The sequence below is a fragment of the Acartia tonsa genome, chromosome 3 (genome assembly GCF_053477335.1).
Source record: "Acartia tonsa isolate MP-2025a chromosome 3, ASM5347733v1, whole genome shotgun sequence".
Lineage (NCBI taxonomy): Eukaryota > Metazoa > Arthropoda > Copepoda > Calanoida > Acartiidae > Acartia > Acartia tonsa.
This window is the reverse complement of record NC_137262.1, coordinates 36,726,143-36,750,753: the sequence shown is the minus strand read 5'-3', so window position 1 is coordinate 36,750,753 and position 24,611 is coordinate 36,726,143. Positions and strand designations below refer to the sequence as shown.

General features: G+C 38.3%; 1 protein-coding gene across 8 annotated transcripts in view; it reads right to left on the bottom strand.

The window, feature by feature from the left end:
- LOC145314026 (uncharacterized) overlaps positions 1–19,910 on the bottom strand; it is a 110,199-nt gene extending 90,289 nt beyond the window's left edge. For 6 of the 8 annotated variants that reach the window (XM_080153751.1, XM_080153752.1, XM_080153755.1 and 3 more), the window contains exon 1: positions 3,933–4,175. In XM_080153751.1, the coding sequence (XP_080009877.1) occupies positions 3,933–3,989 (57 nt within the window). In that variant the 5' untranslated portion in view covers positions 3,990–4,175. Of the gene's footprint in view, positions 1–3,932; positions 4,176–16,250; positions 16,301–17,048; positions 17,120–17,572; positions 17,660–19,860 lie in introns of those variants that run through there. The other 2 variants (XM_080153753.1, XM_080153754.1) reach the window with 2 other exon arrangements.
- Between the last annotated feature and the right edge of the window lie 4,701 nt (positions 19,911–24,611).

The window sequence follows — 24,611 nt, the reverse complement described above, 5'->3', positions numbered from 1 at the left end:
TGTGATAAGACAATGACCGATAAATTGATGTACTTCCCATATTACAGTTTGTTGTTGAAACTTTTAGACACTCAGCTTAACAAACCAACCATTTAAAATTCATTAAAAGTCCCCAAAGTTGTAAATCTAACAAATAAGAAAACTTTATTATAAAACTATGGGGAAAAGCTTCATAAACAATCCATTGTCCCCTCCCTCGCTAGTTTAAATTTACTTTTGTACGTTGTCATCCTTGCTTTTTATATAAAAAAAGAAATTGTGTTCTAAATCTATGTAGGGCAGAAGGGCCCAGGAATTAAAAAAGGGGGGAGTGTAAGAAAGTAAGTAGAGGAGTGGTGGGATTATAAAATGTCTAGGTCTTTGGATAAGACAAAATTTAATTTGTTTCTATACATTTAAATTAAATGTTAAAGCTTAGCTGCGCATTTGAAAACAATATTTTTTCAATTCAATTCATTTAAATATATCCATAAAAAAGTAAAAATGATGTTTATCTTGTTTACCGAAGTATCTTGTTAACCGATAAACCGATGTCAGGCCATTCTTTTTAGTGAGGCCTCTCTTAGGTTCAGGGAGGGTTTATAACTAGTTTGGGGTACCACAACCCTCCCAAGAGAAATCAATCCTAAAAAAAAATTACACAAATTAAAGTGCACATAGGGGCCTCTAGTTGCTTAACAATTATTATTATGTATACTCAAACAATGACTTCATTTTTTGTGTGATAATGTTCATAATCATGTGTTGATGTTTAAAATATAGGTTGTGTGTTGAGACATACACCGCAACCTCCAGCCTAACCCCGTGGGAATTTTTTTAAAGAGTGATACATCCCTGTTATTCTCGTGTGCTTTTATTGCATCAACATAATTAAGTCTGTATTCAAAATATCCTGATATTAGGAAATTTTATGTAGCTATTTAATCCACAAAATTCTAATAAGCAAACTTTCCCCCGAAATTGCAGAATAAATTAAAAATAATTGTTGGAAAAGTTTGGACACTTCTCGCCTATGCCAAGCAATAAGATTTTTATAAAGCCTTAAAGTTTTTAAGCACTGAAGACATAATACATTGGTTGGCAGCATAATGTACGTACGGTCTATATCCCCTCCCTCCCTGATAAAGGGATTTTATCAAATTGCGTAAGTCTAACAGGCTTATGTTGATATAATAACAACATAATAAGTTTAGCTGGGTAGCTGATGCACAATTACTAGATGTCATTAATTAAATACTAATATATTATGTGACTATCTCCCCCCCCTCTCTCTCTCTCTCTCTCTCTCTCTCTCTCTCTCTCTCTCTCTCTCTCTCTCTCTCTCTCTCTCTCTCTCTCTCTCTCTCTCTCTCTCTCTCTCTCTCTCTCTCTCTCTCTCTCTCTCTCTCTCTCTCTCTCTCTCTCTCTCTCTCTCTCTCTCTCTCTCTCTCTCTCTCTCTCTCTCTCTCTCTCTCTCTCTCTCTCCCCCCTCTCTCTCTCTCTCTCTCTCTCAATTATCTCTCAAGTAATTAATATCAACTATCTATTATTATTGTAGTGTTTATATTTTGAGTACTTCTTAGATCATGCTGTCAAAACATTTTCTTTAGCCACATTGTTTCTTTTAAATGATTTTTTATTTTAATTTGTCTAGAGAAGAACAATGGTCATGGTTTGGGGGAGGGAGAAGTTGACTCCTTACGATATTGTCTAAAACTTAATTTTTTTTTCTTTCTAAATTTCATTGTTATTCATTAAAATAATTAAAAACATTATAAATTAGTGGAAAATAAATACCTAATAATTTACCTTCATTTGGTATTATAATGTCAAAGCCGCATTGTTAAAACAGCACTAAACAGTAAACATCCCTTCCTTATGCTTTATTATCGCCAATGGATAGCGATAAAAAATTAGATTACCCATCTAAAATTTACCACTGACTATAAATCCCATTATAACATAGTATCAAATGCCTTGAATAAGTCAAAGTATCATTACTTAACAGGTTTTCGGTGTTCTATTATTACTTGGATCTTGCACCAGATTTTTATTTTCTCTAATAAAGTGAAGCATGCAGCGGGCTAATATATCGATTCTACTGGATGAACAAACTGGCCAATTAACGAGTTCTAAGTTAGCAAGCTAAATTGACGATAATTTTTCCGCTGTCATATTATCCACGTATACTCTACATCCATTGTTCTGTATGTTATAAGATTTAATTTTCTAAAGAAAATAGGACATTAAATGAAACTTTGAGTGTCTCTCGAAGATGACTATGTGTTTGGTAACTAACTATATCACAAGTCTAGTAATTCCATTAATATTTAATGTCACAGTCCTAGGAAATCTACAATACAAATACATTTCAATAGAAATCACATTTAATATAAAGGTTTATCTAATACTCAGCTAAATTAAAGAATAACTAATAATGTAAGGTATTAGAGGCTTCTTGTCTAAAGTAAAAGATCTCGGAAAGGGCAAATTTCGGTTTAGAGAAGCTTTTTATTTATCTAGGAAAGTTTTGAGTCATATAATATTGATCTTTGGTTTTTAATAGCGAAACTACTCTAAAATCTATACAAATAACTTTGTCTATCTATCTATCCGTCCATAATCCAATGGGGAAATACAATTTTCTCGACTGTTATTTAAGATAGAAGATTGAAGTTTGTTTGTATAGATTTCGTGAACCAATGACTTTCTCGTATTTCGTTAACTTGATTCGTCGGTTTGGCGTTAATGCTCTAACAGAAATAATATTTTTTATGACGCTGAACATTGCTTTATAACAAACTATTTCCGATTGTCCATATAAAATTTTTGTTCTTCGCTCCTTCTGTATGATGTCATCCTTGTTTTAGTAATTTTTTATAAGTACTGGTATTTTTTTAAGCATTATATAAAAAAAACGTTCCAAAAATATTTAATTATTAAATACCATTGTTAAATGTATAACAATTACTTTTGTATGTTGTCATCATTAAAATAGTTTAAACGTTTCTAATGCACAGTAATATAAAAAACAAGCATGTCAAAAACCATGGAAGCAAAATAAATATTTCTAAATTCAATAATAAAAGTATGCAGTGATATAAAAAATAATTCTACAGTAGACTAAAAATAACTTTCCAATAATTCATGAAAACTTTCATAAAAGTTTTTTTTTATAAAAACAAACAGAACCAAATAAGCCTTAATATACAATAAAATAAAATAAAAACTTTAGGCATTAATTAATTTACAGTTTTAATGTAAGATTCCTATTTAAAGAATATTAAATTTAATCAATATGAGAACAAGTACTTTTCAAATGTCATTTTGCCCGTCGTTTTTGCATGACATATTAAGATTGGATATTGCAGAAATATATTTCTTGTAAGTAGAATTATTTCAATTTTTTGAATTCTTACAGATTATATTTTCTTAATATTTTATCAAATAGGGGCCATTTATTCAACGGGGTTTGGAAGATAAAACTAAATAGCCTAAAACCATCCAAGAACCTAAATTGCTTAGCTTCCCCAATATTAAGAACCAAAACAGTTCAAACAGTCAAAAAACCTTACTACTTTATATAATAGGATAATTATATATCATTTAAATTCATAAAACTAGTTTAAACTAAGTGATTAAAAAATCTTTAACTGTATAAAAGTAGAAGATTTATAGAAATAAATCCTAATTCAAGTATGTTTTATGTATAAAGAAACAATATCTGCAATTCAGCATATTTATGCCATTATGATAATAAAAATACATTATCCCTTTAGAATATTCATATAAACGACAATAAATAGATGAGTTAATAATATTCAATATGCTGTCTTTAATTACGTTGTCATGTTAGTATGTATATGATATATGTATGTATAAATGTTATGGCAAAACAAACTGGGAAAATTATCTCCAAAAAAATGCGCGATGGCGGCGACGAGCCTGCTCACCTTGTCAACGTCAACGGCGGGGCAAGCCCTGCACAGGTTCCAGAACTGGGAGATCATGGCACTGTCTCCGCTCCTCTGCAACACTACTGCACTGTTGTGGTGTGTGTCCTCTCTCCACTGGTCTACACACTGCTGCACTGATTTTCAACACTTTTATTAAACTCACAGCACTCCACACACCAACACAATTCTTTCTGCTACTTCTTGGCAGTTCTTCTCAAAACCGTTTTACTTGGTTTGGCTGTGGTATACACTTCAATTGGGGGGAGAGGGGCAATGTTGTTGTGAGGGGGTGGGGGAGGCAAAGCTGAGGTAGATAAGAAAGTTTAACTTTCAGAGGTGGATTCTTTCAGGACGCCAGTGGGAGGGAGTTGTTTAACTAGGGGCTGCACTCTTTTATTTCCAAGTAATTGGGGGAGGTGAATATTTTGTTGTTGTTCCTCTTTCTTCTTCTACTTTACTTGGTGCTGTGCCTAACATAGACTGGACACAATCAATCAAACAGCTGTTTTGTCATTTAACTTTGCCTTCAAAAAACCGGCAATCGTGATGCAGATTAAAGGTTAATCTTTTTATAAATCTAGCCTCTTTTTGTCTAAAATTTAACATTAACATTTATAAAATTTTGGGGGTTGAAGATTCTATTTTTAAGAAAAATTTCGTAATATTGTATCCACTCTAGAGTAATCAAAGTATATGGGTGGGGTTGAGGTTCAAAGCCAGCCTGAAACCCCCTCCCCCCTCCCCCCCTAACAGATAAAGTATCCCTACCCACTTCCTATTATCATTCTTTTCACTTCCTCCCCAAATTTGTAATTTTCCTGTCCCAACTTCCTTTGAATGAGAAGCCATGAGCCTGAAATATTCCCTTCTGGCCTCTCTTTTTATATTATATTCCAGACAATTCCCCCCCCCCCCCTACCTCTCTCTTCAAGCATAACCGGTCGATAGAATGACAGCTTGACAGCTGATTAGTTGGCAGAACAGCTGTTCTAGAAAAACAGCTTCAGGTCTGGTCTAGTCAGCTGTTTTTTTTTCTATTTGGACAATTCTCTGCAGAATATTGTAACCACTTTATTTTTGGCGACACATGCCTGTATTGAAATTATATTCTCTCTCTAACTTTACTACTTAGTATAAACAGAGTAAACAGAGTAAACCTCATACAATTAATGGAAGCCATAACATTTTTTTATATCTATCTATCCTATAATATAAATCTAACTTAAATAATTAGAAAATGTTAAAATGAAAGTTTCTAAATAAAACCAGTTTAAATTAGATAGGACATAAGGAGCAGGATTTTGCATTTTTGCATTCAGCGGGGGTTTATAGTTTCTAGTCTTCATTGAAAAGAAAACAGGGATCTTAAGGGATAAGACAATGAACAAAACTTTATATACATTTTAATTAACTCATCTGTAGATTAAAATTCTTTTAAAGTTTGACCCAACCAATCAATATTTAATAGAAGTACTCAAAGTTTTAAAGCCAACTAATGATTATAAAAAATTGTTAACTAGTATGATTTTCAGTCCATTCCCTGCAAAAATACCCCACCCAACAACCAACTGTATTGGGTGGTAGTTACCCCCCTACCGCATTTAAAAGTGTCCCCCGTGTTTCTTTTCTTTAATGCATGCCTCCTTCTTTCATGTTACCTCTTATGATAATGGTTCAAAATAACCCCATAAATTAAATGAACTAAAACAAATTTTTAAAATATAACGAAGCTTTCTAAAATTGATTTGCAGTGTAAAAACTTATACAATATTATTTTTGTAAGTATTTTTTAACAAAAATGTTGGAGCAAAATAATTTTTATTTAGATAAGATACTCCTTAATTATTAAAAAAAATTTAATTAAAACTTTTTGGGTTTAAAAAAGGGGACAATTCTAACCCCAATCTCTGCATTGCAATATTTGGCAAAAGCCATGCCTTCCTTATTTTCAACCAAGGTTAGAACTTACTTCAAACAAAGTTTCACAAATGTCGTCGGTTTGATACCTTGCATTTTTAGGAATTACTTATTTTTTGTGGATTTTCCTTGTAACATATTTTTAGCATACTAAAGTATTGTGGTAATACGACACCCATACGGACAGGCCGAATACAGAGTTGCTTCGCTGTGACTTATGATAACAAACCCCCCGCACTAATCCTATTATATCACTATCCATCTCATGACCGCTGTTAACCCCGCACCCGGCGGTCAAACTAAGCCTGCCTAAATGTGGGGAGGGGACTTGAACATGCAACTATCACGAGTCCATCATGCACTTATATAATCGGGAGGCACTGCCTCCCCTTTTACCACCGCTGCCCCCACAGCCTGTCTACCGTCGGGCGCTAAGCCCTAGCGCCCCACACCCCCTTCAAACCTAACTATTGTCATATTTTTGTTGTATATATATAGTAAACATAACTTGTAAATATTATTCAGTTTAAATATATAATTCTGTATGATTGAATCCTGCTTGTTTGTTTGGTAGAATACTTAAAGGCTAGGGCCCGTTGAATCCGAACTCGTTACCCCGTGGGCCGAGTACGCTCGGCTTACCAGAACTTGGTGTCAGCGTGTTTCAATCGAGCCTTACAGAAACTAGCCTATTCTACCTCTGATTGGACCCTTTGGCAAGTAAGGGGACAATCAGCCGCCAACTGACCCGTGAGACGGCCTTTTTAGGTCGAATTTCCATCATTTTGAACGCAATATGTGGGCCTCTGGCCTACGGCAAGCAGATTTAGCCTGCTAAAAGCGCCAGTTAAGACGCTTTTTCCGTGTCGTGTAGGAGTAGCGCTAGGTGCGCAGCCACGGCAACCGGATAATTTAGCTCAGACGGCTACAAAACTGAGTCTAAATTGGCAAGTGTAGCTGGGACAAGCCCCAGGACACCCAGGCCAAACCTACGGGACAGACAGCTGTGTGCTGGTCTCCCTAAGAAGGCAACGTGTGGCTGCGAAGCTTCAGCACACAAGTAAGCCCTACCACTGCGACGGATAGCAGATTTTGAGCCACAGGCACGGCAGGACGGGACATTCCCTGCCGCTGTCTCCCAGGATTCGAACCCGAGGCGCTGTAGGACGGGCCATTCCCTGCCGCCATTTGTCGGGATTCGAACCAGCGGCGCTGTAGGACGGGTCATTCCCTACCGCCGTCACCCCTCTGAACCTTGCAGGACGGACATTCCCTGCTGCCAGTGCTTCCAGAATCACACCTAGAGCTCCTAGTGATAACAACACATCATTGTGTATAAAAAGTCAACCAAGTGATAAAAATAAATATAAAATTGTTGACCAAGTGATAATTAATAAGCTCTAGTGATTCGAAGCTACAGTCTAAGCCACCATGGTAAGCGATACCACCATAGCTGCGGTGCGGCCACCACCAAAGTTTCTGCCAACCCCAGCCGAACGAGAGGCCCCCTTGTCTCAAGGGCAGGACCTCCACTTCCCCTGCCATATCAGGGTGAGGTTTCCTACTCCTGACCCTGCCCAGCATGTACAGGTTGATGCCATGGTTGATTCTGGCAACCGTGTACCAGGGTCTGCTGTAATTTCTGAGCACCTCATGCACGCGATGGGCGTGCAACGCATGTTGATTCCGGACAACACCCAGATCCTGACTGCTAATGAGGAAGGCCAGCCCCTCCAGGTAATTGGAAAATTAAAAGAGTTATATATGGCAGTTTCACACACTCTTATACTCCATCTATACCACGTGACTGTGGTCCGAAATCTCTCCCACCCTCTGAATTTAGGAGGGTATTTTCTCAAGGAGTTCGGAACTAGGCTCTGTTTCGACATGCAACCACCTTGCTTGTGGGCGCGTGGGGAGTTTATCCCACTCCGTGGCGTCCCCATTGACCGGGAGACAGCCGAGAGAGAGCTAAGCTATGAGGGGCCTCTGCCAGGCCCCCTGCCTGAGCAGCCGCGTGTGGTTGAGAAAGGCACACACTGGGTGGACGCTGAGCTCAACGCACACAAGGGAGCTAACCTGCTAGCCATGGGGTTGCCTCCAGTGCCCAAGGTGCCAAGGGAGAGCCTGCCAACAACGTTTCCTGAGATTGCCAGCCCTCCAGAACCAATCTTCTCCTCCGACATTTTTATCAACGGCCAGCCGTGTCCACCTGGCCCCCTCTACCTGGGACCTCCAGCCAGTCCACCAGCCAAGCCCGAGTCCAGACCCGTCAAGTCGCGGTCTGATGTACCCGGAGCCACACTCAACTCTCAGGCCCCAGCCTCTCCCGGCGCTGTGCCCGTCAAGTCGCGGCCGGACGCCCACGGAGCCAAAGCTGGACCCAGCACTTTGGCCTCTCCCAGCGCCGAGCCCGTCAAATCGTGGCCGGACGCCCCCGGAGCCAAGCCTGGCTCCGACACGTCAGCCTCTCCAGAAGCCGAGCCCGTCAAGTCGCGGCCGGTGGGTCCCGGAGCCAAGGCTGACCCCTCACCAGCCACGTATAGGCTGAGCGCTGTCACTCCAACTGACGGTCAACCACCCCAGCTCCGCACAGCCAAGCGGGTGGTCCTGCCTGGCCGCGGGGTTATGGCAGTCCCTGTTGAGCTGGTAGGCCATCGCACCAAGGATGCCATTCAACTAGCTGCCCCAGAACAGAGGTTTGGGGAGGACCTTGTTATTCCAGAGGGCCTGTATGCCCACAGGCCTGGCTCTGCCACTGTGTTTAGAGTACTGGTGGTCAATGAGGGGGAGGTGCCCCTCTTGCTGGATGCTGGCCTCCCAGTGGCAGGGGAGCTGGTCAAACCTGACATTCTGGAGGTCTCTGATACGCCTCCCCCGCGTCTCCACTCGGTCCAAGAACCTGCTGAGCCTATAGACATGCAAGAGTTGTGGGAGGCCTTGGAGATGGAAGACAATGAGTTCCTACGCAAGGACCCCCTGCTCAAGAAGGAGGTCTGGACTACGTTGTCAGAGTACAGGGACGTCTTCTCCAATTCTACCCCCGGCTGCACAGATGTGGTTGAATTGCAGCTGCGCCTCAAGCCAGGGACCCAGCCGATCCGCCAGAGATTTAGGGATCTGAACCCGCGGCAAGAGGCTGAACTGGAGAAACAACTGGACACTTGGCTGCAGGAAGGAGTCATAGAGCCGTCGGACTCCGCCTGGAGCAGCCCCCTGGTGCCCATCAAGAAGAAGGACGGGAGCACCCGCTGGGCCGTCGACTACAGGGCCCTCAACAAGTGTCTAGAGCTGGACAGCTACCCCCTGCCTAGGATCCAGCAATTGGTGGAACGAGCTGGCGGGCACCGTGTCTACAGTGCTCTAGACGCGGTGGCCGCATACTACACCATCCGTGTGTCTGAGGATAGCCGGCCCTGCACAGCCTTCACCACCCCCAGGGGCTTGTATCAATGGAAAAGGATGCCCTTTGGCCTGGCTACGGCACCGTCTGTCTATTCCAGGTTTATTGCAGGGGTCCTAAACCCACTAGGCACAGCCAACCTCCAGTCATACCTTGACGACGTCCTGACCTTCCACCAGGATACCTGGGCCCACCTGGCCAGGCTCCGAGAGGTCTTGGAAGCCCACCGCAGGGGAGGGATCCGCCTCAAGCCAGCCAAGACCAAGTTGTTCCGGTCCAAGGTGGATTATCTGGGTCACACCCTCAGCCGAGAGGGGATAGCCATGCAAGAGGACTATATTGACCGCATCTTGGACTGGCCAGCCCCTAGCACCCCCAAGGATTTGCTGGCGTTGCTGGGCTTCTTTGGATACTACCGCCTGTTCATCCCAGAGTATTCAGACCTCACCTACGAGATGAATCGGCAGAAGACGGCCAAGGCCCTAACCTGGACGCCTGAGATGGAAGCCCAGCTGCTGCAACTCAAGGACAAGTTCCGACAGGCCCCCATCCGAGCGCCGCCCAGGTTTGATTTACCAGCAGTGTTCCAGCTCACCACAGATTTCAGCAGCCGCGCCATCTCTGCCATACTGAGTCAATGCCAGGAGGGCAAGGAGAGGCTGATTGCCGCCGTGGGGCGCAAGACAACCGACCCTGAGACGCGCTACCCGTCCTGGAAGGGAGAGATGGCCGCCATTATCTATGGGATCCGAAAATTCCACGGCATCTTGTCCTACCGCAGCTTCCAGATCAACACTGATTCCTCTGCCCTGCTACAGATGAAATCACTGAACACATCCACAGGGATGGTGGCCCGCTGGCAGGAGGAGCTAGCGGCCTTAGACTTTACCGTCTGCCACAGGCCTGGCACCCAGAATACCAACGCCGACGCCCTCAGCCGCCGGGAAGATGCCAACATGCCAACGGCTAGCGCCGAAGAATTAGCAGAGCAGGCTGAGTATATCCACAACCTGGCCCAGCTAGGGGAGCCCGCAGCTAGCCGGCCTCCTGCCGCCCGACTGGATTCAGCTAGAGTATTGGAAGCCCAGACACAGGACCCCCTCCTGCTCCGTGTCCGCCAATGGGTGGCTGATGGCAAGGCCCCAACCAAGGCTGAGCTGCGTGGCAAGGAACGAGACGAGCAGCAGTACGCCAGCCGCTTCTCAGCCCTGGGGCTTGACGAGCATGGCTGCCTCACCACCACTGACCAGACTCTGACAGGAGAGAGGACAAGATACCTGCTGCCTTCGGCCCTCCAGCAGGATGCGTTCTTTCTAGCCCATGGGACCCCCATGGCTGGGCACTTTGGGATGGACGCAACTATCGCCCGCGTTGCCATGCACTTCTGGTGGCCCAACCTGGCCCGTGACGTCCGCCTGATGGTACAAACCTGCCCTGAGTGTGTCCAGAAAGTTACCAAGGAGAGGCTGAAGCAGGGGATCCACGTGCCCTCCCGCCAGGGGTATCCACAGCAAGTCCTATTCATCGACCTGGTGGGGCCACTGCCAGAGACCCCAGCTGGGAACCGCTACATCCTCACCTGCCAAGATGGATTTAGCCGGTTTGTCAGCCTCTACGCCATCCCCAACAAGCGCACCCTCACGGTGGCTGAAGCCCTGTTGCACCGCCACCTGGCCACGTTCGGATGCCCCCTGAAGATCCATTCCGACAATGGAATGGAATTTACCGGCCAGGTATTCCAGGAACTGGCCTCCCGGCTCGAGATTGGCCTGACACATCCACCACCCTACAATCCGCAGTCCAACCGAGTGGAGAGGTTTCATAGGACGCTCAACACAGGCATGCGCCTGTTCCTAGACAGAGACGATAACAACTGGGAGCCCCACCTGCCTGCCATCGCCTTTGCCTACAACACCAAGGCCTGTAGATCCACTGGTGTGACCCCGTTCCTGGCCTTCTTTGGGAGAGAGGCCAAACTTCCGGTGGACATGGTGCTACGGCTGCCAGAGACCGAATATGCTTCAGTTCCAGCCAACGTCCAAGCTCTGTTGCAGCGCTACTATGCAGTTTATGATGCCATCCAGCAGAAGGAGGAGGGAGCTATCAGGAGGAGCGCGGCAGCTTACGAAGGCACGGCCAAGTATGAGGTTGGAGACTTGGTCTGGTACCTGGCCCCTCGCCTGGTGCCAGGAAAGGCAGCCAAGATTACCAAGAGATGGACTGGCCCCTGGAAAGTAGTGAGGAAAGCTACAGAAGTCCATTATGTCATCAAACCTGCCTCTCCAGTAGCCAGGATCTCAGAAGTTACCGCGCATGTAGGCCGACTGCGCAAATACACTGGAGATGTGACTGCCCACCAGATCCCAGAAGACATCCAAGTTGACGTGGACGGCGACGAGGATGCCACCGAGCTGCCAGTGGGAGCGGCGGCGCCCGCAGCTAGCAACCCAGGAGAGTTCCCAGTGCACCAGCCAGCCGCAGCCGCCCCACAGCCTAGCGGCCAAGATCGTGACCCAGTGGAGGAAAACCTGCAGGAGCAACCCAACGAACCACCGCCGCCGCCGCCCGCTCCAGAGCCACTCAGAGATGCCATCTGGAACCCTGACGCAGACATGGAGAACCTGCCAGCCAGCAGCGGACCTGTAGGAGAAGAGCCAGCCACTGCGATGGAAGAAGCCGCCCCAGAAGAAGAAGAAGAAGCCATGTGCCCCCTGCTGATGACAGCCATCCCCATCCAGGTAGGAGCTAGGAGGCCAAGCAACCTGAATCAAGCAGGCGCCCCCATGGAATTCTATGCGCCCTTTGCCATCACCATTCCACCCTTAGGAACCACCAGAATCTGCCTAGGCCTCCGTGTCCAGTTACCAGTCGAGACAGAACTGATCCTGCAGACGAGGCAAAATTTCCAGCGGCGAGGCCTGGCCGTGGCCAACCCACGCCTAGAAGCCAACCAGGAGCTGACAATGCTGATCACCAACCACAGTCAGACCGAGCAACGAGTGTCCCGAGGAGCCTGTGTAGCCCGAGCTGTCCTCCATCGAGCTGTGCCCCAGGAACTGCCTGTCCGGCGCATGAGCCGGCTGTCGTATCCCCAGGTTCAAGGCCTGGTGGCTCAGGAGCCACGCAACCCTTGAAGGGGAGGTTGTGGTAATACGACACCCATACGGACAGGCCGAATACAGAGTTGCTTCGCTGTGACTTATGATAACAAACCCCCCGCACTAATCCTATTATATCACTATCCATCTCATGACCGCTGTTAACCCCGCACCCGGCGGTCAAACTAAGCCTGCCTAAATGTGGGGAGGGGACTTGAACATGCAACTATCACGAGTCCATCATGCACTTATATAATCGGGAGGCACTGCCTCCCCTTTTACCACCGCTGCCCCCACAGCCTGTCTACCGTCGGGCGCTAAGCCCTAGCGCCCCACACCCCCTTCAAACCTAACTATTGTCATATTTTTGTTGTATATATATAGTAAACATAACTTGTAAATATTATTCAGTTTAAATATATAATTCTGTATGATTGAATCCTGCTTGTTTGTTTGGTAGAATACTTAAAGGCTAGGGCCCGTTGAATCCGAACTCGTTACCCCGTGGGCCGAGTACGCTCGGCTTACCAGAGTATTTTCTTAGTAATTTCGCAAAACGTTTTGAGTAAATTACATGGAAATTGTCCAAAATTGCATAATTATGATTAATGTAAAAGAAATTTCCATGAGTTAAAGGTAAATTATTAAAAAAAACATATCAAACGCCTTTGTAAAGTTAAACTGTCTCAAATTATTACTAAAACAAGCTAATTAAGAATACTTTGTAAAAGTAAATAGCGGCTGCAGCTCTTGGCTAGCTGAGACTAGAAAAGTTAGCTCCAAGCTTCATATTATGATTAATAGCTGCGCCTCTTGCTTCTAGAGGCGCTATACTCTAAGGCTTAAACTCTTAAAAATATAAAGACTTAAATCTAAAATTTAAATAATCTATAACCATTCATTTTTATTAAAAATAAGTGTTTGGTGAATTCTGTGCTCTACACAGCCAGGGAGTAAGGGAGGGGACAATGGATCGAATATTCAATTTTTAGGAGTCTCAGACTTTGGGGACTGGCTTAAAGGGAACATGCAAGAATTTAGCAGTTTCTAACCAATCTTGGGGACCAATTATGAATGACGTCACGCAAAATCATGCATAATCTCGCGGCAAACTAGCGCGTCAACAAAAAGATAAACAATAACAAGCAGACAGAATATTTTGATTTTGAAAATTATTTTGTAAATTGAATCATTACATTTTTTATATCTAATTCTTGTTTAATGTTAATTCATTCCGATTAGTGCGTTGTAGAAAGAAATTATATTAAGATTATTAGTTATTATGAGCAAAGCCTTCCTATAATTAGGTCCCGCACATTTGTACGTCCGTAACGGTTAGCTCTTTTCGTTACTTTAGACATGTTAGATGTTTCTTATTGATTTAATGTAAAGGCAAAAGTTTTTTGTCTTTAGCTTAATATTTCTGTAATTAATGATCCGATTAATTTCAAAACTTTAGGGAAAATTCACGAAGTCCTGAGTTGTTCAAGGTTTGTTTATCATTAAAATCTCAAGATGGTGTTATTTTATTTTTCTGTCCTGGATGCTAGGAGCGCAGCTACCAGTTATCCTAAGATATGTTACTTAAACCTTAAGATCTTTAAAATTAAGATGTACTTATGTTCTCAACTATTTTATTTATGTAGTATTAAATTTTGACGCAAGGTATCTCATTTTTATTTCGTTAAATGAAATAACTTGAGTTAAAAGTTCTGTAGGAAGGTAATTGTTTTAGTAAGTTTTGTAATATAATTATTTAAAGGCTTTTTCATGTCTAAGCTTTTAAATAAATACAATAAAATAATTTGGGTAAAAAATGTTGTAAAAGTAAAATGGTATGTTTCCTTAATTTTCCGAAGTTCAAATAATAACAATTATGGAAATGAATTGTAAACAAGGGTTTTGATCTCTAGAATCAAAGGCTTGTAGTAAAGCATCAGTTTAAGGATGGTGCATTTCGAATTAAAAACAATTTAAAAAGTCAAATAATTCCACTAAAGGTTGCCATACTGCAAATACTTGTTTTATCTGGAAATATCTGGGTTTTCAACCTTAAAGGGTCACAACTATAAAATTGAATTAACTGCCCATTGTCCCCTCCCTTACTCCCTGCTACACAGCACTTTGAGCGAAATCTCCGAAAATTGTTAATACAATAGGAAGAACTAACCATGAAGTGTAAAGGAAAGCAGGAAAGTATACTATACAAGTAAGCATGGAAAGAAAGTTATTTTTATCCTTCTGCTGAAAGTTTTAAAACTTTCCTATGAAACTATTCACATAAATGTCGTCTTAGTTAGGTTTACTTCTCCAAAATAAATTTTAACAAAACAGGAATATAATTCCAGTGTGGCTTCGAAACCGCTGGTTTAAATTTATTGTTTATTTTTATATTCGCGGAAATATGTTTTTAATACGATGCGACAAATAATAATATTTTATATTTTGAGTAGTAGTGCAGTAACTACAAAATACCAAACAAACAGTAAAGATTTAGGGATTGTAAAATGATTAATATATAAAGTAGTAAGGTTTTTTTTGTCTAAAGCTTGAGATCTCGGAAAATGCTGGTCCGAATTGTTTTCTTTATAAAGGGATGCTCTATTAATGTCTTAGGGTGGTTCTTTGCTACTTTCCTAACATCCCCCCTCCCTTTTCTCTCCCCTAGAGGCTAGGGGAAAAGCAAGTAGTTAAATATAACAAATTTTGAATTTTAAAACCAAATAAATTTTCTATCCTCTTTTAAGTTATTTTGCTCATTACTGAAGACAAACGTGAAAAACGTACGCATTTAAAAACAAATATTTATGAATGGCTATACTACAAAAAAATCGATTGATATAATTTCTAAAATTTCCAAAGAAAGATAGAATCAGAAGAAAGATAATAAAAAAATTGATTAGAAAAGTTTTCAAAGTTTATCAGACAAATTGGAATGTCTGTCATTCTTGGTAATTGTTAGAAGCGAAGCTGATCTATAACACTAAAGTATACGTCCGTAAGTCCTGATAGTCATCATTCCGACCAGCATAATTTGGAAAGCAATTCCTTCCTTACTTGGCGAAAGAACGTCTAAGGGGATATGGGGGAGGGGTTAATGTTGATTAAACCCTCAAAAAAGCTAAAGAGATAAATTTATTGCTTATCATTTATACAATTACTTTATATAACTTGTACGTATATTCGATGAAAAGTGTTAAACATTAGAAAAATTTATAAATACATTACATATAGAGCATAATATCATATAAAATACAGTTTACTACTTAAGTCCATACATAATTCGTAAGTATGTAATATTATTTTCATAACTATATCATAATAATTACTAAAATAGTACACAAGTTTAATTTTTGTTAGTAAACTAAAGAAACAATTGATAAACATTTCAAATACCAGTCTTAAATAAAACCAAGGACAACTCAGATAGTGCAACAGCAACAAGTTAAAAGAATATAACAAGAAGACAAAAAGGTGCAAAGTAAGATATAATACAGTAAACATAAAATACACAATCTATAAGCATATTATGTTGATAAATTAAAATTTTTTTTGTAGATGTTAGCAGCCATAAGTAACAAAGCACAAAAAATTATAGATAGACAAACATATAAAATGAGTTAAAGAACAGATCTTCTGTTTTCAAATATATAATAAGCAAAAAGTGATCACGAAACCTTTATAAAAAAAACTGTTAATGTCTTTTTAGCCAAAGCAACCGACGAACCAAGTAAATTCGTGGGTCCAGAAAATTTTTACATAAAAAATCAGCTGTCTACCTTTAATAGCATCCAAGAAAATTTTATTTCTCAATATTGTCACGGACAGAATGACAAACGGACGTTCAGTTTTAGTGCATCAGTGCTGTTAATAAGAATAGAATAAAAGATTACTTACCCAATTAATTCTAGACGGTGAATATCTTCTATTTGGCATCGTTAATACAACTAAATATCAGGCATATAGGAGTAGACAAGTGTTTAAATGAAAAAAAAAGATTCGTCCATTAAGTCTTTTTTTAATCTTTTATATCTAAATTATCTACTTCGCCCCTAGCTTCTAGGAGCTTTGCCCCAAGAAGTAATTTTAAAAAATGTAGTACATGTGGTGCAGCACCAAATAGTTGGCATCATCTGCATCATCAAAAGAAATTTATGGGGATTTTTTTCTTATTTTTGGGGGGGTTGGGAGTGTCTAACCCCCCAAAAAAAAGCCTAAAACCACCAAAGGACCAGTAGGTATATTCCCTGAAGAGTAGAATTCAATCGGTTCAGTGGTTACCGAGATCTTAAGGGACGGACGGACTCAGCCATTAGCCTTAACCCCCCTTTATGTTTTAACTAAATTGAAAACAAGTGGGGTTAGTTTTTCAGATACCCCTAACCCATGCGGAGGACCCTAACCCTGCGAAGCCTATGGTTGCGGTGACATGACCCTGCGGGGCTACCCAGTGTCCAATATAATCTTACCTAACCTGAAAATAACATAGTATATCTAAGGATCTTTAAACTCTTGGAAGCTTTACAAAGTGTCTAAAAATCAGCCATGGGACGTCATAAAAATGAGGGATGAGGAGAGAAGGATAATCCCTCATTTTTATGACGTCACAATGATGATATTTTGAGACTTCTCGACTCTCGGTGTTTTGGCCACTATAACTTGTTTTTTTTTTTGAAATGGTTCACTTTCTATTACCTATATTCCTAGTAATTGTAGACTATGTATGTGTAGATAACTTCACACTGAATGTATTATATCTTTCTATTCTAAACATTGTGATTCTTAAAATTCGATTTCGAACATTTGAGTAAGACAAATCTAAAATAAACATAAGGTAGGGAGGGGGGGGGGGGGTAGAGATCGACAAGCTCCCGCTTAACATTATCAATTTAAGTTTTAAAAAGTAAGGGGACGATTTCTCTTGGGAGTGTGGAGATACCCACCCTCAAAATAGTTATAAACCTGGACCTATAAGAAGTTTCACTGAAAAAAAAGAACCAAATCGGCTCAGCGGTTAGTGAGATCCTTCTCTGCAGACAAAATAGCTTACTACTTTTAATAATAGGATATTAATTTTTTTTAGAGAATCACACTGTATTTATATTGTGTAAAAATCATCCTAATATCTTTCAATTATGTTTAATATAACCAAAATGTTTTAAATATTATAAGTAATAAATTTTTTTCTAGTTATTTTATGAAAGTTTTTAGAGAATCACCCTGTATCGGCTATAGTGTGACAATTATCCCAGTGTCTTAACTGTCACAGAGAGATGTACATATCTTTTCACAGTGTTTATCTACATCTAAATATATCAATAATCAGATATAACAATCATGGATATAGGGATAAATATATTGTGGATGTAATAACTGTCACACAGAGAGATGTACATATCTTTCCACAGTGTTTATCTACATCTAAATATATCAATAATCAGATATAATAATCAGGGATATAGGGATAAATAAATTTTGGATATAGTAACTGTCACAGAGAGATGTGCATATCTTCTCACAGTGTTCATCTATACATCTAAAAATATCAATAATCAGATATAATATTCATGGATATAGGGATAAATAAATTGTGGATAAAATAATTGTCACAGAGCACACTATTCATGAAACACACTAATTAGTCAGTTCGTTCATCCTGTAGGAAGGGAGGTGGATGAGGGTTATAATTATTTTAGCCCGCTACAAGTTTCACTTTATTAGAGAACATGAAAATTTGGTGTAAGATCTAAGTAATTATATGTATATCCATTATAATCAGATGTCATAATCAGGGTTATAGGGATAAATAAATTGTAGAGGAATTAGTCTACCAGTTTTTTATCAATCACGCCCCAGGGAAAATAAAGTCTTAATATAGATTTTTTTAGTAAATGGTTTTGTTTAGGGACGTACGCAAAGCGCAGCTGAAAATTCTACAAGCCCCCTTCCAAATTTTTCACATCCCCTTACACTTAATAGGGTACTGTCTTGTTTGAGGAGTGTGTATTAAGGGAGTGTGTTTTGTTTATTATCTAAAATACGAAGTAGTACTATGTATGTCTGTTTGTCTGTCTGTCCGTCTGTCTGTCTGAAGCTTAAGATCTCAGTAACCACTGAACTGATTGGGCTCTACTCTTCAGAGAATATTCCTACTGGTCCTGGGATGGTTTTAAGCTATCTTATTGGGGGGTGGGACACCCCAACCTCCCCCCCAAAATGAAAAATCCCCCCCCCCAATTCTTTTTTACTTTTTCTTTTTAAATCTAAATACCACAAAAATAGGTTGATGAAACCTTTTGGGGCAAAGCCCCTAGAGGCTAGGGGCGAAGCCGCTAGTCCTTATAATAAAGTAGCAGGATGTGTGTTTGTCTGTACCGAAGGATCTCGCTAACCGCTATACTAAAATCTAAATTTAAAAAATGGGTTTTGGGATTCAAATCCCCACTCATTAAGTGCCTCTAGGGGCGAAGCCGCTAGTAATAAATAAATCTCAAAAATACCAAAAAATACAAAAGGTTTAGTTCTTAAAAATTGAAAGAGAATTTATTTTATTGTCTTACTTACATAAATTACCTCGTATTGTTATTACTTTTATAGCTTGTGTTTATTTTGGTTTTGTGCAATAAAAATGCATGTAATGAAGGTGTATAAAATTAACAAGAACAATAATCAACATAAAGTATGTTCATTTTTTAAAAGCAATGCTTTTCTGTAATAACTCTGGAATGTTTGTACGATGATTCCTGTGACATGAAGGTTAAAATTTTGAAATCATTACCACAGGTTTTATATGTCCTTTACAAGGAATATAGGGTATAATTTATTAAGCATTTCTTTAATCAAGTCTAAAAATGTAAGTACGTCGATATTAAACATAGGTTTTTTGATTTAATTAACTTTTGCTTGTCTAATTTGTTAAGTTTCTCTTTTATAGCTGTTTTCATCCTTGTCATACTATGATTGCTTATATTAGACATGATCACTGATCAGCCTTCAATATATTGAAATTAGATAATATGTTGTGCTCTTGTTCAAAGTGCCTGTCGACAATTAGAAAGAGAGAGATGGGCCAATGGGCTGTTTAATTCACTAATCTCCAATGTTTTAAAATAACATTTTCTTATTTGTTGCCTTAACAACTATGGGGACCTTAGTGAATTTTGATTGGTTGATTGTTTAAACGTTTCAACCACCAATTTTAATCTACATAAGTGTAATTTTATTTATCATCATTGGGGAGGTACATCAATTTATCGGCCATTAGACCCCTGAAGAAAATCACCTCCTCCCTTTATTTTGAAAAAAAACTTGAGGTAATTATTTTCCTATGTGTAATCCCTACGGGGTTACTTGACCCCCATAAGGCTACCCGGTACCAAATCAATCTTAACCTAATCTGACCCAAAGCAATAAACAACCCCCAACCCCCTCTTTTTTCAACTTGTTTCAAAATAAGGGGTTCATTGTTCGACTAGGCTATTTGAGGGAAACAGCAATAACATGTTACCTTAATTGTATGTGTATCAACTATGTTGCAACAGGCGGAGGCAACAAAAACAAAAAACATTTCTATCTGAAAAAAAAGAATTCAATTATTCAGCAAATTTTTTGCTCTTAGAAAATATATTTTCTGTAGACAGAAATATCACAAGAAGATGACACACAGACAGGGGGATACAAAAGTTTATGTTTACAAATAGCTAAAAACCAAGACTTGAATTTGAAAATAGAGTAGACTACATACTAATTGGTTTTATAGTTTTTGCGATCTTAAGCTTCAGACATAAAACTCAAGACTCTTACTACTTTATATAATAGGATTAGAGTTGGAGACAAAGATTCTGGTTTCTGGTAAAATCCGTAAAGGTTATGTGTTATAAGTATAAAACAGTAGTAGAACGATAAAAGTTTATGTTAACTTTAAAAAAAAAAATATTTTGTCTATAGTTCTTTTCAATAAGAAATACACATATTATCGTTCTACTACTATTTTTAAGCCTTAAAACACGCACATTTACGGATTCTACCAGAAACCTACCCCTCTCTTGTAGATTTCATACCATTTTTCAAACATGTAATTGTACCTACATATTGGTGAAGTTCGATAATTTCTTTAAAACTTAAAATAGTTTCATGTTGCACCCTGTATATATTGCATATATAAAACATATATCTAGGTTTTGTGGCCAGAAACTAAAGTATTTTATAGCGTCTCTTTAACTAAATATTTCCAAAAAGGCTTATAGGTGAATAAAGGTGAACAGTTTTATAAAAAAAAATCAAATTGGCTAATCTTCTTTTTTGAGTACTACAATATAGTACCCAATAAATATCTTATATCGGCAATTCATTTAAAATTCTATTGATACAATGGACAATAGATATACCCTAAAATATGATAAACAAGCTTTATTGAAAGTGTTCAAAGTTTTTGAGCCAATAAATAAGAGAGTGTATTTATAAAACTCTCCTAATAAAAAAATACAGTCAATGTAAAAAATAACAAAGCATGACTATAAAAGTATTTATGTTAATCAGGTTTTTATAGTTTATTGTTCTTTGTTGTTGAAAAGAAAGAAATATATAAATAAAGATAAAACTTTGAAGAAAAAGGGAAATGATTTGTTGAATATTTTACAGAACAACAAAAAAAATTAAAGCTGAGCTTTAAAAAGTTTCATTGTAATATTAAACACCCTTGAGAAACTTTAAACTTTAAACCTCTTATTTTGACAAAAAAACAACCCTTTGATATTACATGACCTTTGTCTGGAAGTTCTGACAGCGCATTTAATGAGCTTTTTGCATTTATTAGTAAAGATATTCCTACAAATGAAGTCTTGCGCTTGACATAGCAGCAGTCGATATCCCTTCAATTTAATTATGTAGAAATTTTTAATATGTATGGAATAGATAATGAAATAATGGAAAAAGATGATTATTTTGTGGGATCTCCTGATTTGTCTGGAATATATAGAGAAAATATGGATAATTAAATTGACCAAAGAAATTGAAATTTATATGATTGACATATCCAACTTTGGAGTATAGTCCCTTTCGTGACAACGCCTCTTAAAGGGCGTTTCGTCGTATTTTCACAGAGGTTATTATTTATGTTAGGTTAGGTGATTGCCCCGCAGGGGCTAGAAATAAGAGAAAATCTACTGTGAAAATACGACGAAACGCCCCTTAACAGGCGTTGACACGAAAGGGACAACACCCCAACATTGTAACTTTTTAATCGTCTGTTGTCCATAATGCCATAAAACATCAAGTAATCTAGCTAGGGATGGAGTGGGCAATGAAATACAAATCATAATGTTACTCAAGAAAACAGTAAAAGTGTCTGACTATGACGTCAGAAAAAATTAACAATTAACCAATGAGAAGCCAGTATTCACAATGGTAAAATATATAGCGGCCTCTCATTGGTTAATTGTTATTTTTTTCTGACGTCATAGTCAGACACTTTTACTGTTTTCTTACTCAATGTTTTATAAACATTCGTTGGCTTAAAACTTGGGGCCAGTTTTTATCTACCACTTAAGGGGTAATTTTTTTTTAAATTAGCAATTAATGATCTTTATATTTAGTAAGTTTCTTTTAGCTTTTATTTTGAACTAATTACATTTCCCTATCCGTCATTTTTGTAACGTCACTGAGACGAGAGTCTAATAAAACTTGACTTTTCTATTTAACCTAATTCTAGGAATTTTGTTCAAAAATAAAGAATAAAAACAATGCATATATTTATAACTTTTTTGTAATAACAGTATAATAAAATTTCGAGAAATTAAAAAAAAAAATTTAGAAAAATGTTTTTAAATTTATTTTTAGAAAAAATTAAGAAAGTTGAATCAATTTGTATATTTACTAGCGGCTCCGCCCCTATAGGCATCTAAGGGCACTTGAAGGAGGGTTGGTTGATTTTGACAGACTGACAGACAGACATACAGACATCGTTCTACTTTGTATTATAGATAATAAAATTTAGCAAGGAAAGGTTTGTAGTGTGTAGTAAATTAAGAAATAAGATGATTAATTCCAGGTTGTTGTCTCCGAGGGGCCGAAGGCACGGGACAAGAAAACATACAGACATATATAGTATATACAGGAAGTCTTTAGGTAGAAATTTCAATGATCTTAAGTTGAATACATCCTGTTACTTTTAATTAAAATGCTTTTTAAGTTACACCAACTATATTTCTTTTCTTTCTCCCAGAGCTACTTTGAATTATGATATTTGATAGTATATGGTTGAGTTGGTTCAATAGAAATAAGATTGATTTTATGACTTATACAAAAGATATGGGTAAGTAACTTTTGGTAACATTATACATTACTTTTTTGGGATCAAGTTTCAAATGAGATGAACGAAAATGTTATTTCTGTCAACCCGTGGCAGTGGCTTAAATTGGGTTTGAATTTGGTTTCTACTTCTGCTATGTCAGATGCGCGACATTTCTAGTCAGAGTAGGGGGAATGCCATGGCCCAAAACAAGGCAACTCAATATATACATCCAAACAAAGGTCCTGCAATTAAAGAGTTGGTTGGGTGCTACTTGATTTAATATCTCTTATTTATCCTTAGTTGTTGTATTGTGCGTTATAAATATATTATAAACTATACTTTATTGGAAGCAGATAACAGCCGAGACATAAAAATGTCGTTACTCTCTATGTTTTGATTACTTCATAGATATACGTGATTAAGTAAAATGTATTTACTAATTGAACTATCGTATTCCTGTCTTGATCCATTTTTAGTATGGGAACAAATCTATGTATGCTTTGATTATTAGATAGACAGGGACGGTATAATGGACAATTAATAGATATACAGCCGCGATGACAACATACAAAATTGACTGTGCTGTAAAATAAATTGTTATTAAGCAAGCGAATGAAATAATGTACTTATAAAATTTTGGATACCATATTAATTTCCAGTCCAATATCTCCTCATTGCCTGGTTTACAGTAATAGGACAATTTTTTTCCTGAGATATTTTTTAATACATTCTACTTTTGGTAGCTAGTTAATATTGATATTAAGAAAATGCTGTAGGAGGATTTAATTATTGTTGTTCTCTCCCTCCCTCCTTTTAAAATAACTATAGGTATTCGAAGGGGGAGTGAGAGGGCAGCCTAAAACCTTCTAATCACTTTTTTCTCTTACTCTTTTTCATTTCATATTCATAATAAATCTAGATATCTCTAATTTATTTTTATTATAAAGTCATATCTAAAAGGAAAACTTGAACTTAATATTCACAAATTAAAACATTTTTTTGTATTTTAGTTTTTAATTTCCAATAAAAAAAATGACATTCAATGAATAATAAATTTTAAATTTAGGCCAAAATAGAAAATACAAGACTCACTTCGTCAATAAATATTAGTTATTGATTTTTTATTGTCTTTCATGGGGGAAATTATAGAATTTTAAGTAAAAAGTTTAATCAGTTTTCTTTTCTTTTTATAGCAAAGCTTCTCTATAATTTGTGTTTCAGTCTCCACGTAAAGGATAGATCTTTTCGTTATTTTAGGCATGTTAAAATTGTCCTATTTTTGAAACAGCTATTAGAAAGCGTAGCAACTCTAATCATTTACCGAAAAGTCCGTATGTATGTAGATATTAAACACATCCAATCTTTAACTTTAGGACGTCTGTAACAAATCTATTTAAGGCATTTTTACATAAAAAATAGGATAACAATATCCATAAAAGTGAAGATCTATAATCAGCTCTTGTCGATAATTTAATGCCTATATAATTCAGCGTGATAATTCCTGTAACATTAGAATGCGTACTCTATAATCCTTATCAGAAGTCCGTGTGTCTATTTAAAATATGTTTTTTTTTTACTTTTTGACAACAAATTTATTTATGATATCATTATCTTAAAATTTAGGCATATCCTTAAACAATATCCTGTATATAAACAATTTCTAATTTTAATTATATACAATTTTGTTTAAATCTATAAAATAATATTTTTCGTATTTTTCTTTAAGTGTTAATGTTCGTTTGGCCTACCGTCTCATTTTAGAGCTTAATTTTTATAGATGTTTTCATCCTTTTTTGAATAATATTGCCCAGGAAAATAAGGTATAATATTATCATATCATTACTTTAAAATGTAAGCATGTCCTTAACCAGTAACATGTATTTACGCAATTTTGCTTAAAACTTGCATACAAGTTCTGACACTCTACATGTGTTAATGTCCTTTTGTTGTTATCCTTGTTTGTGTCG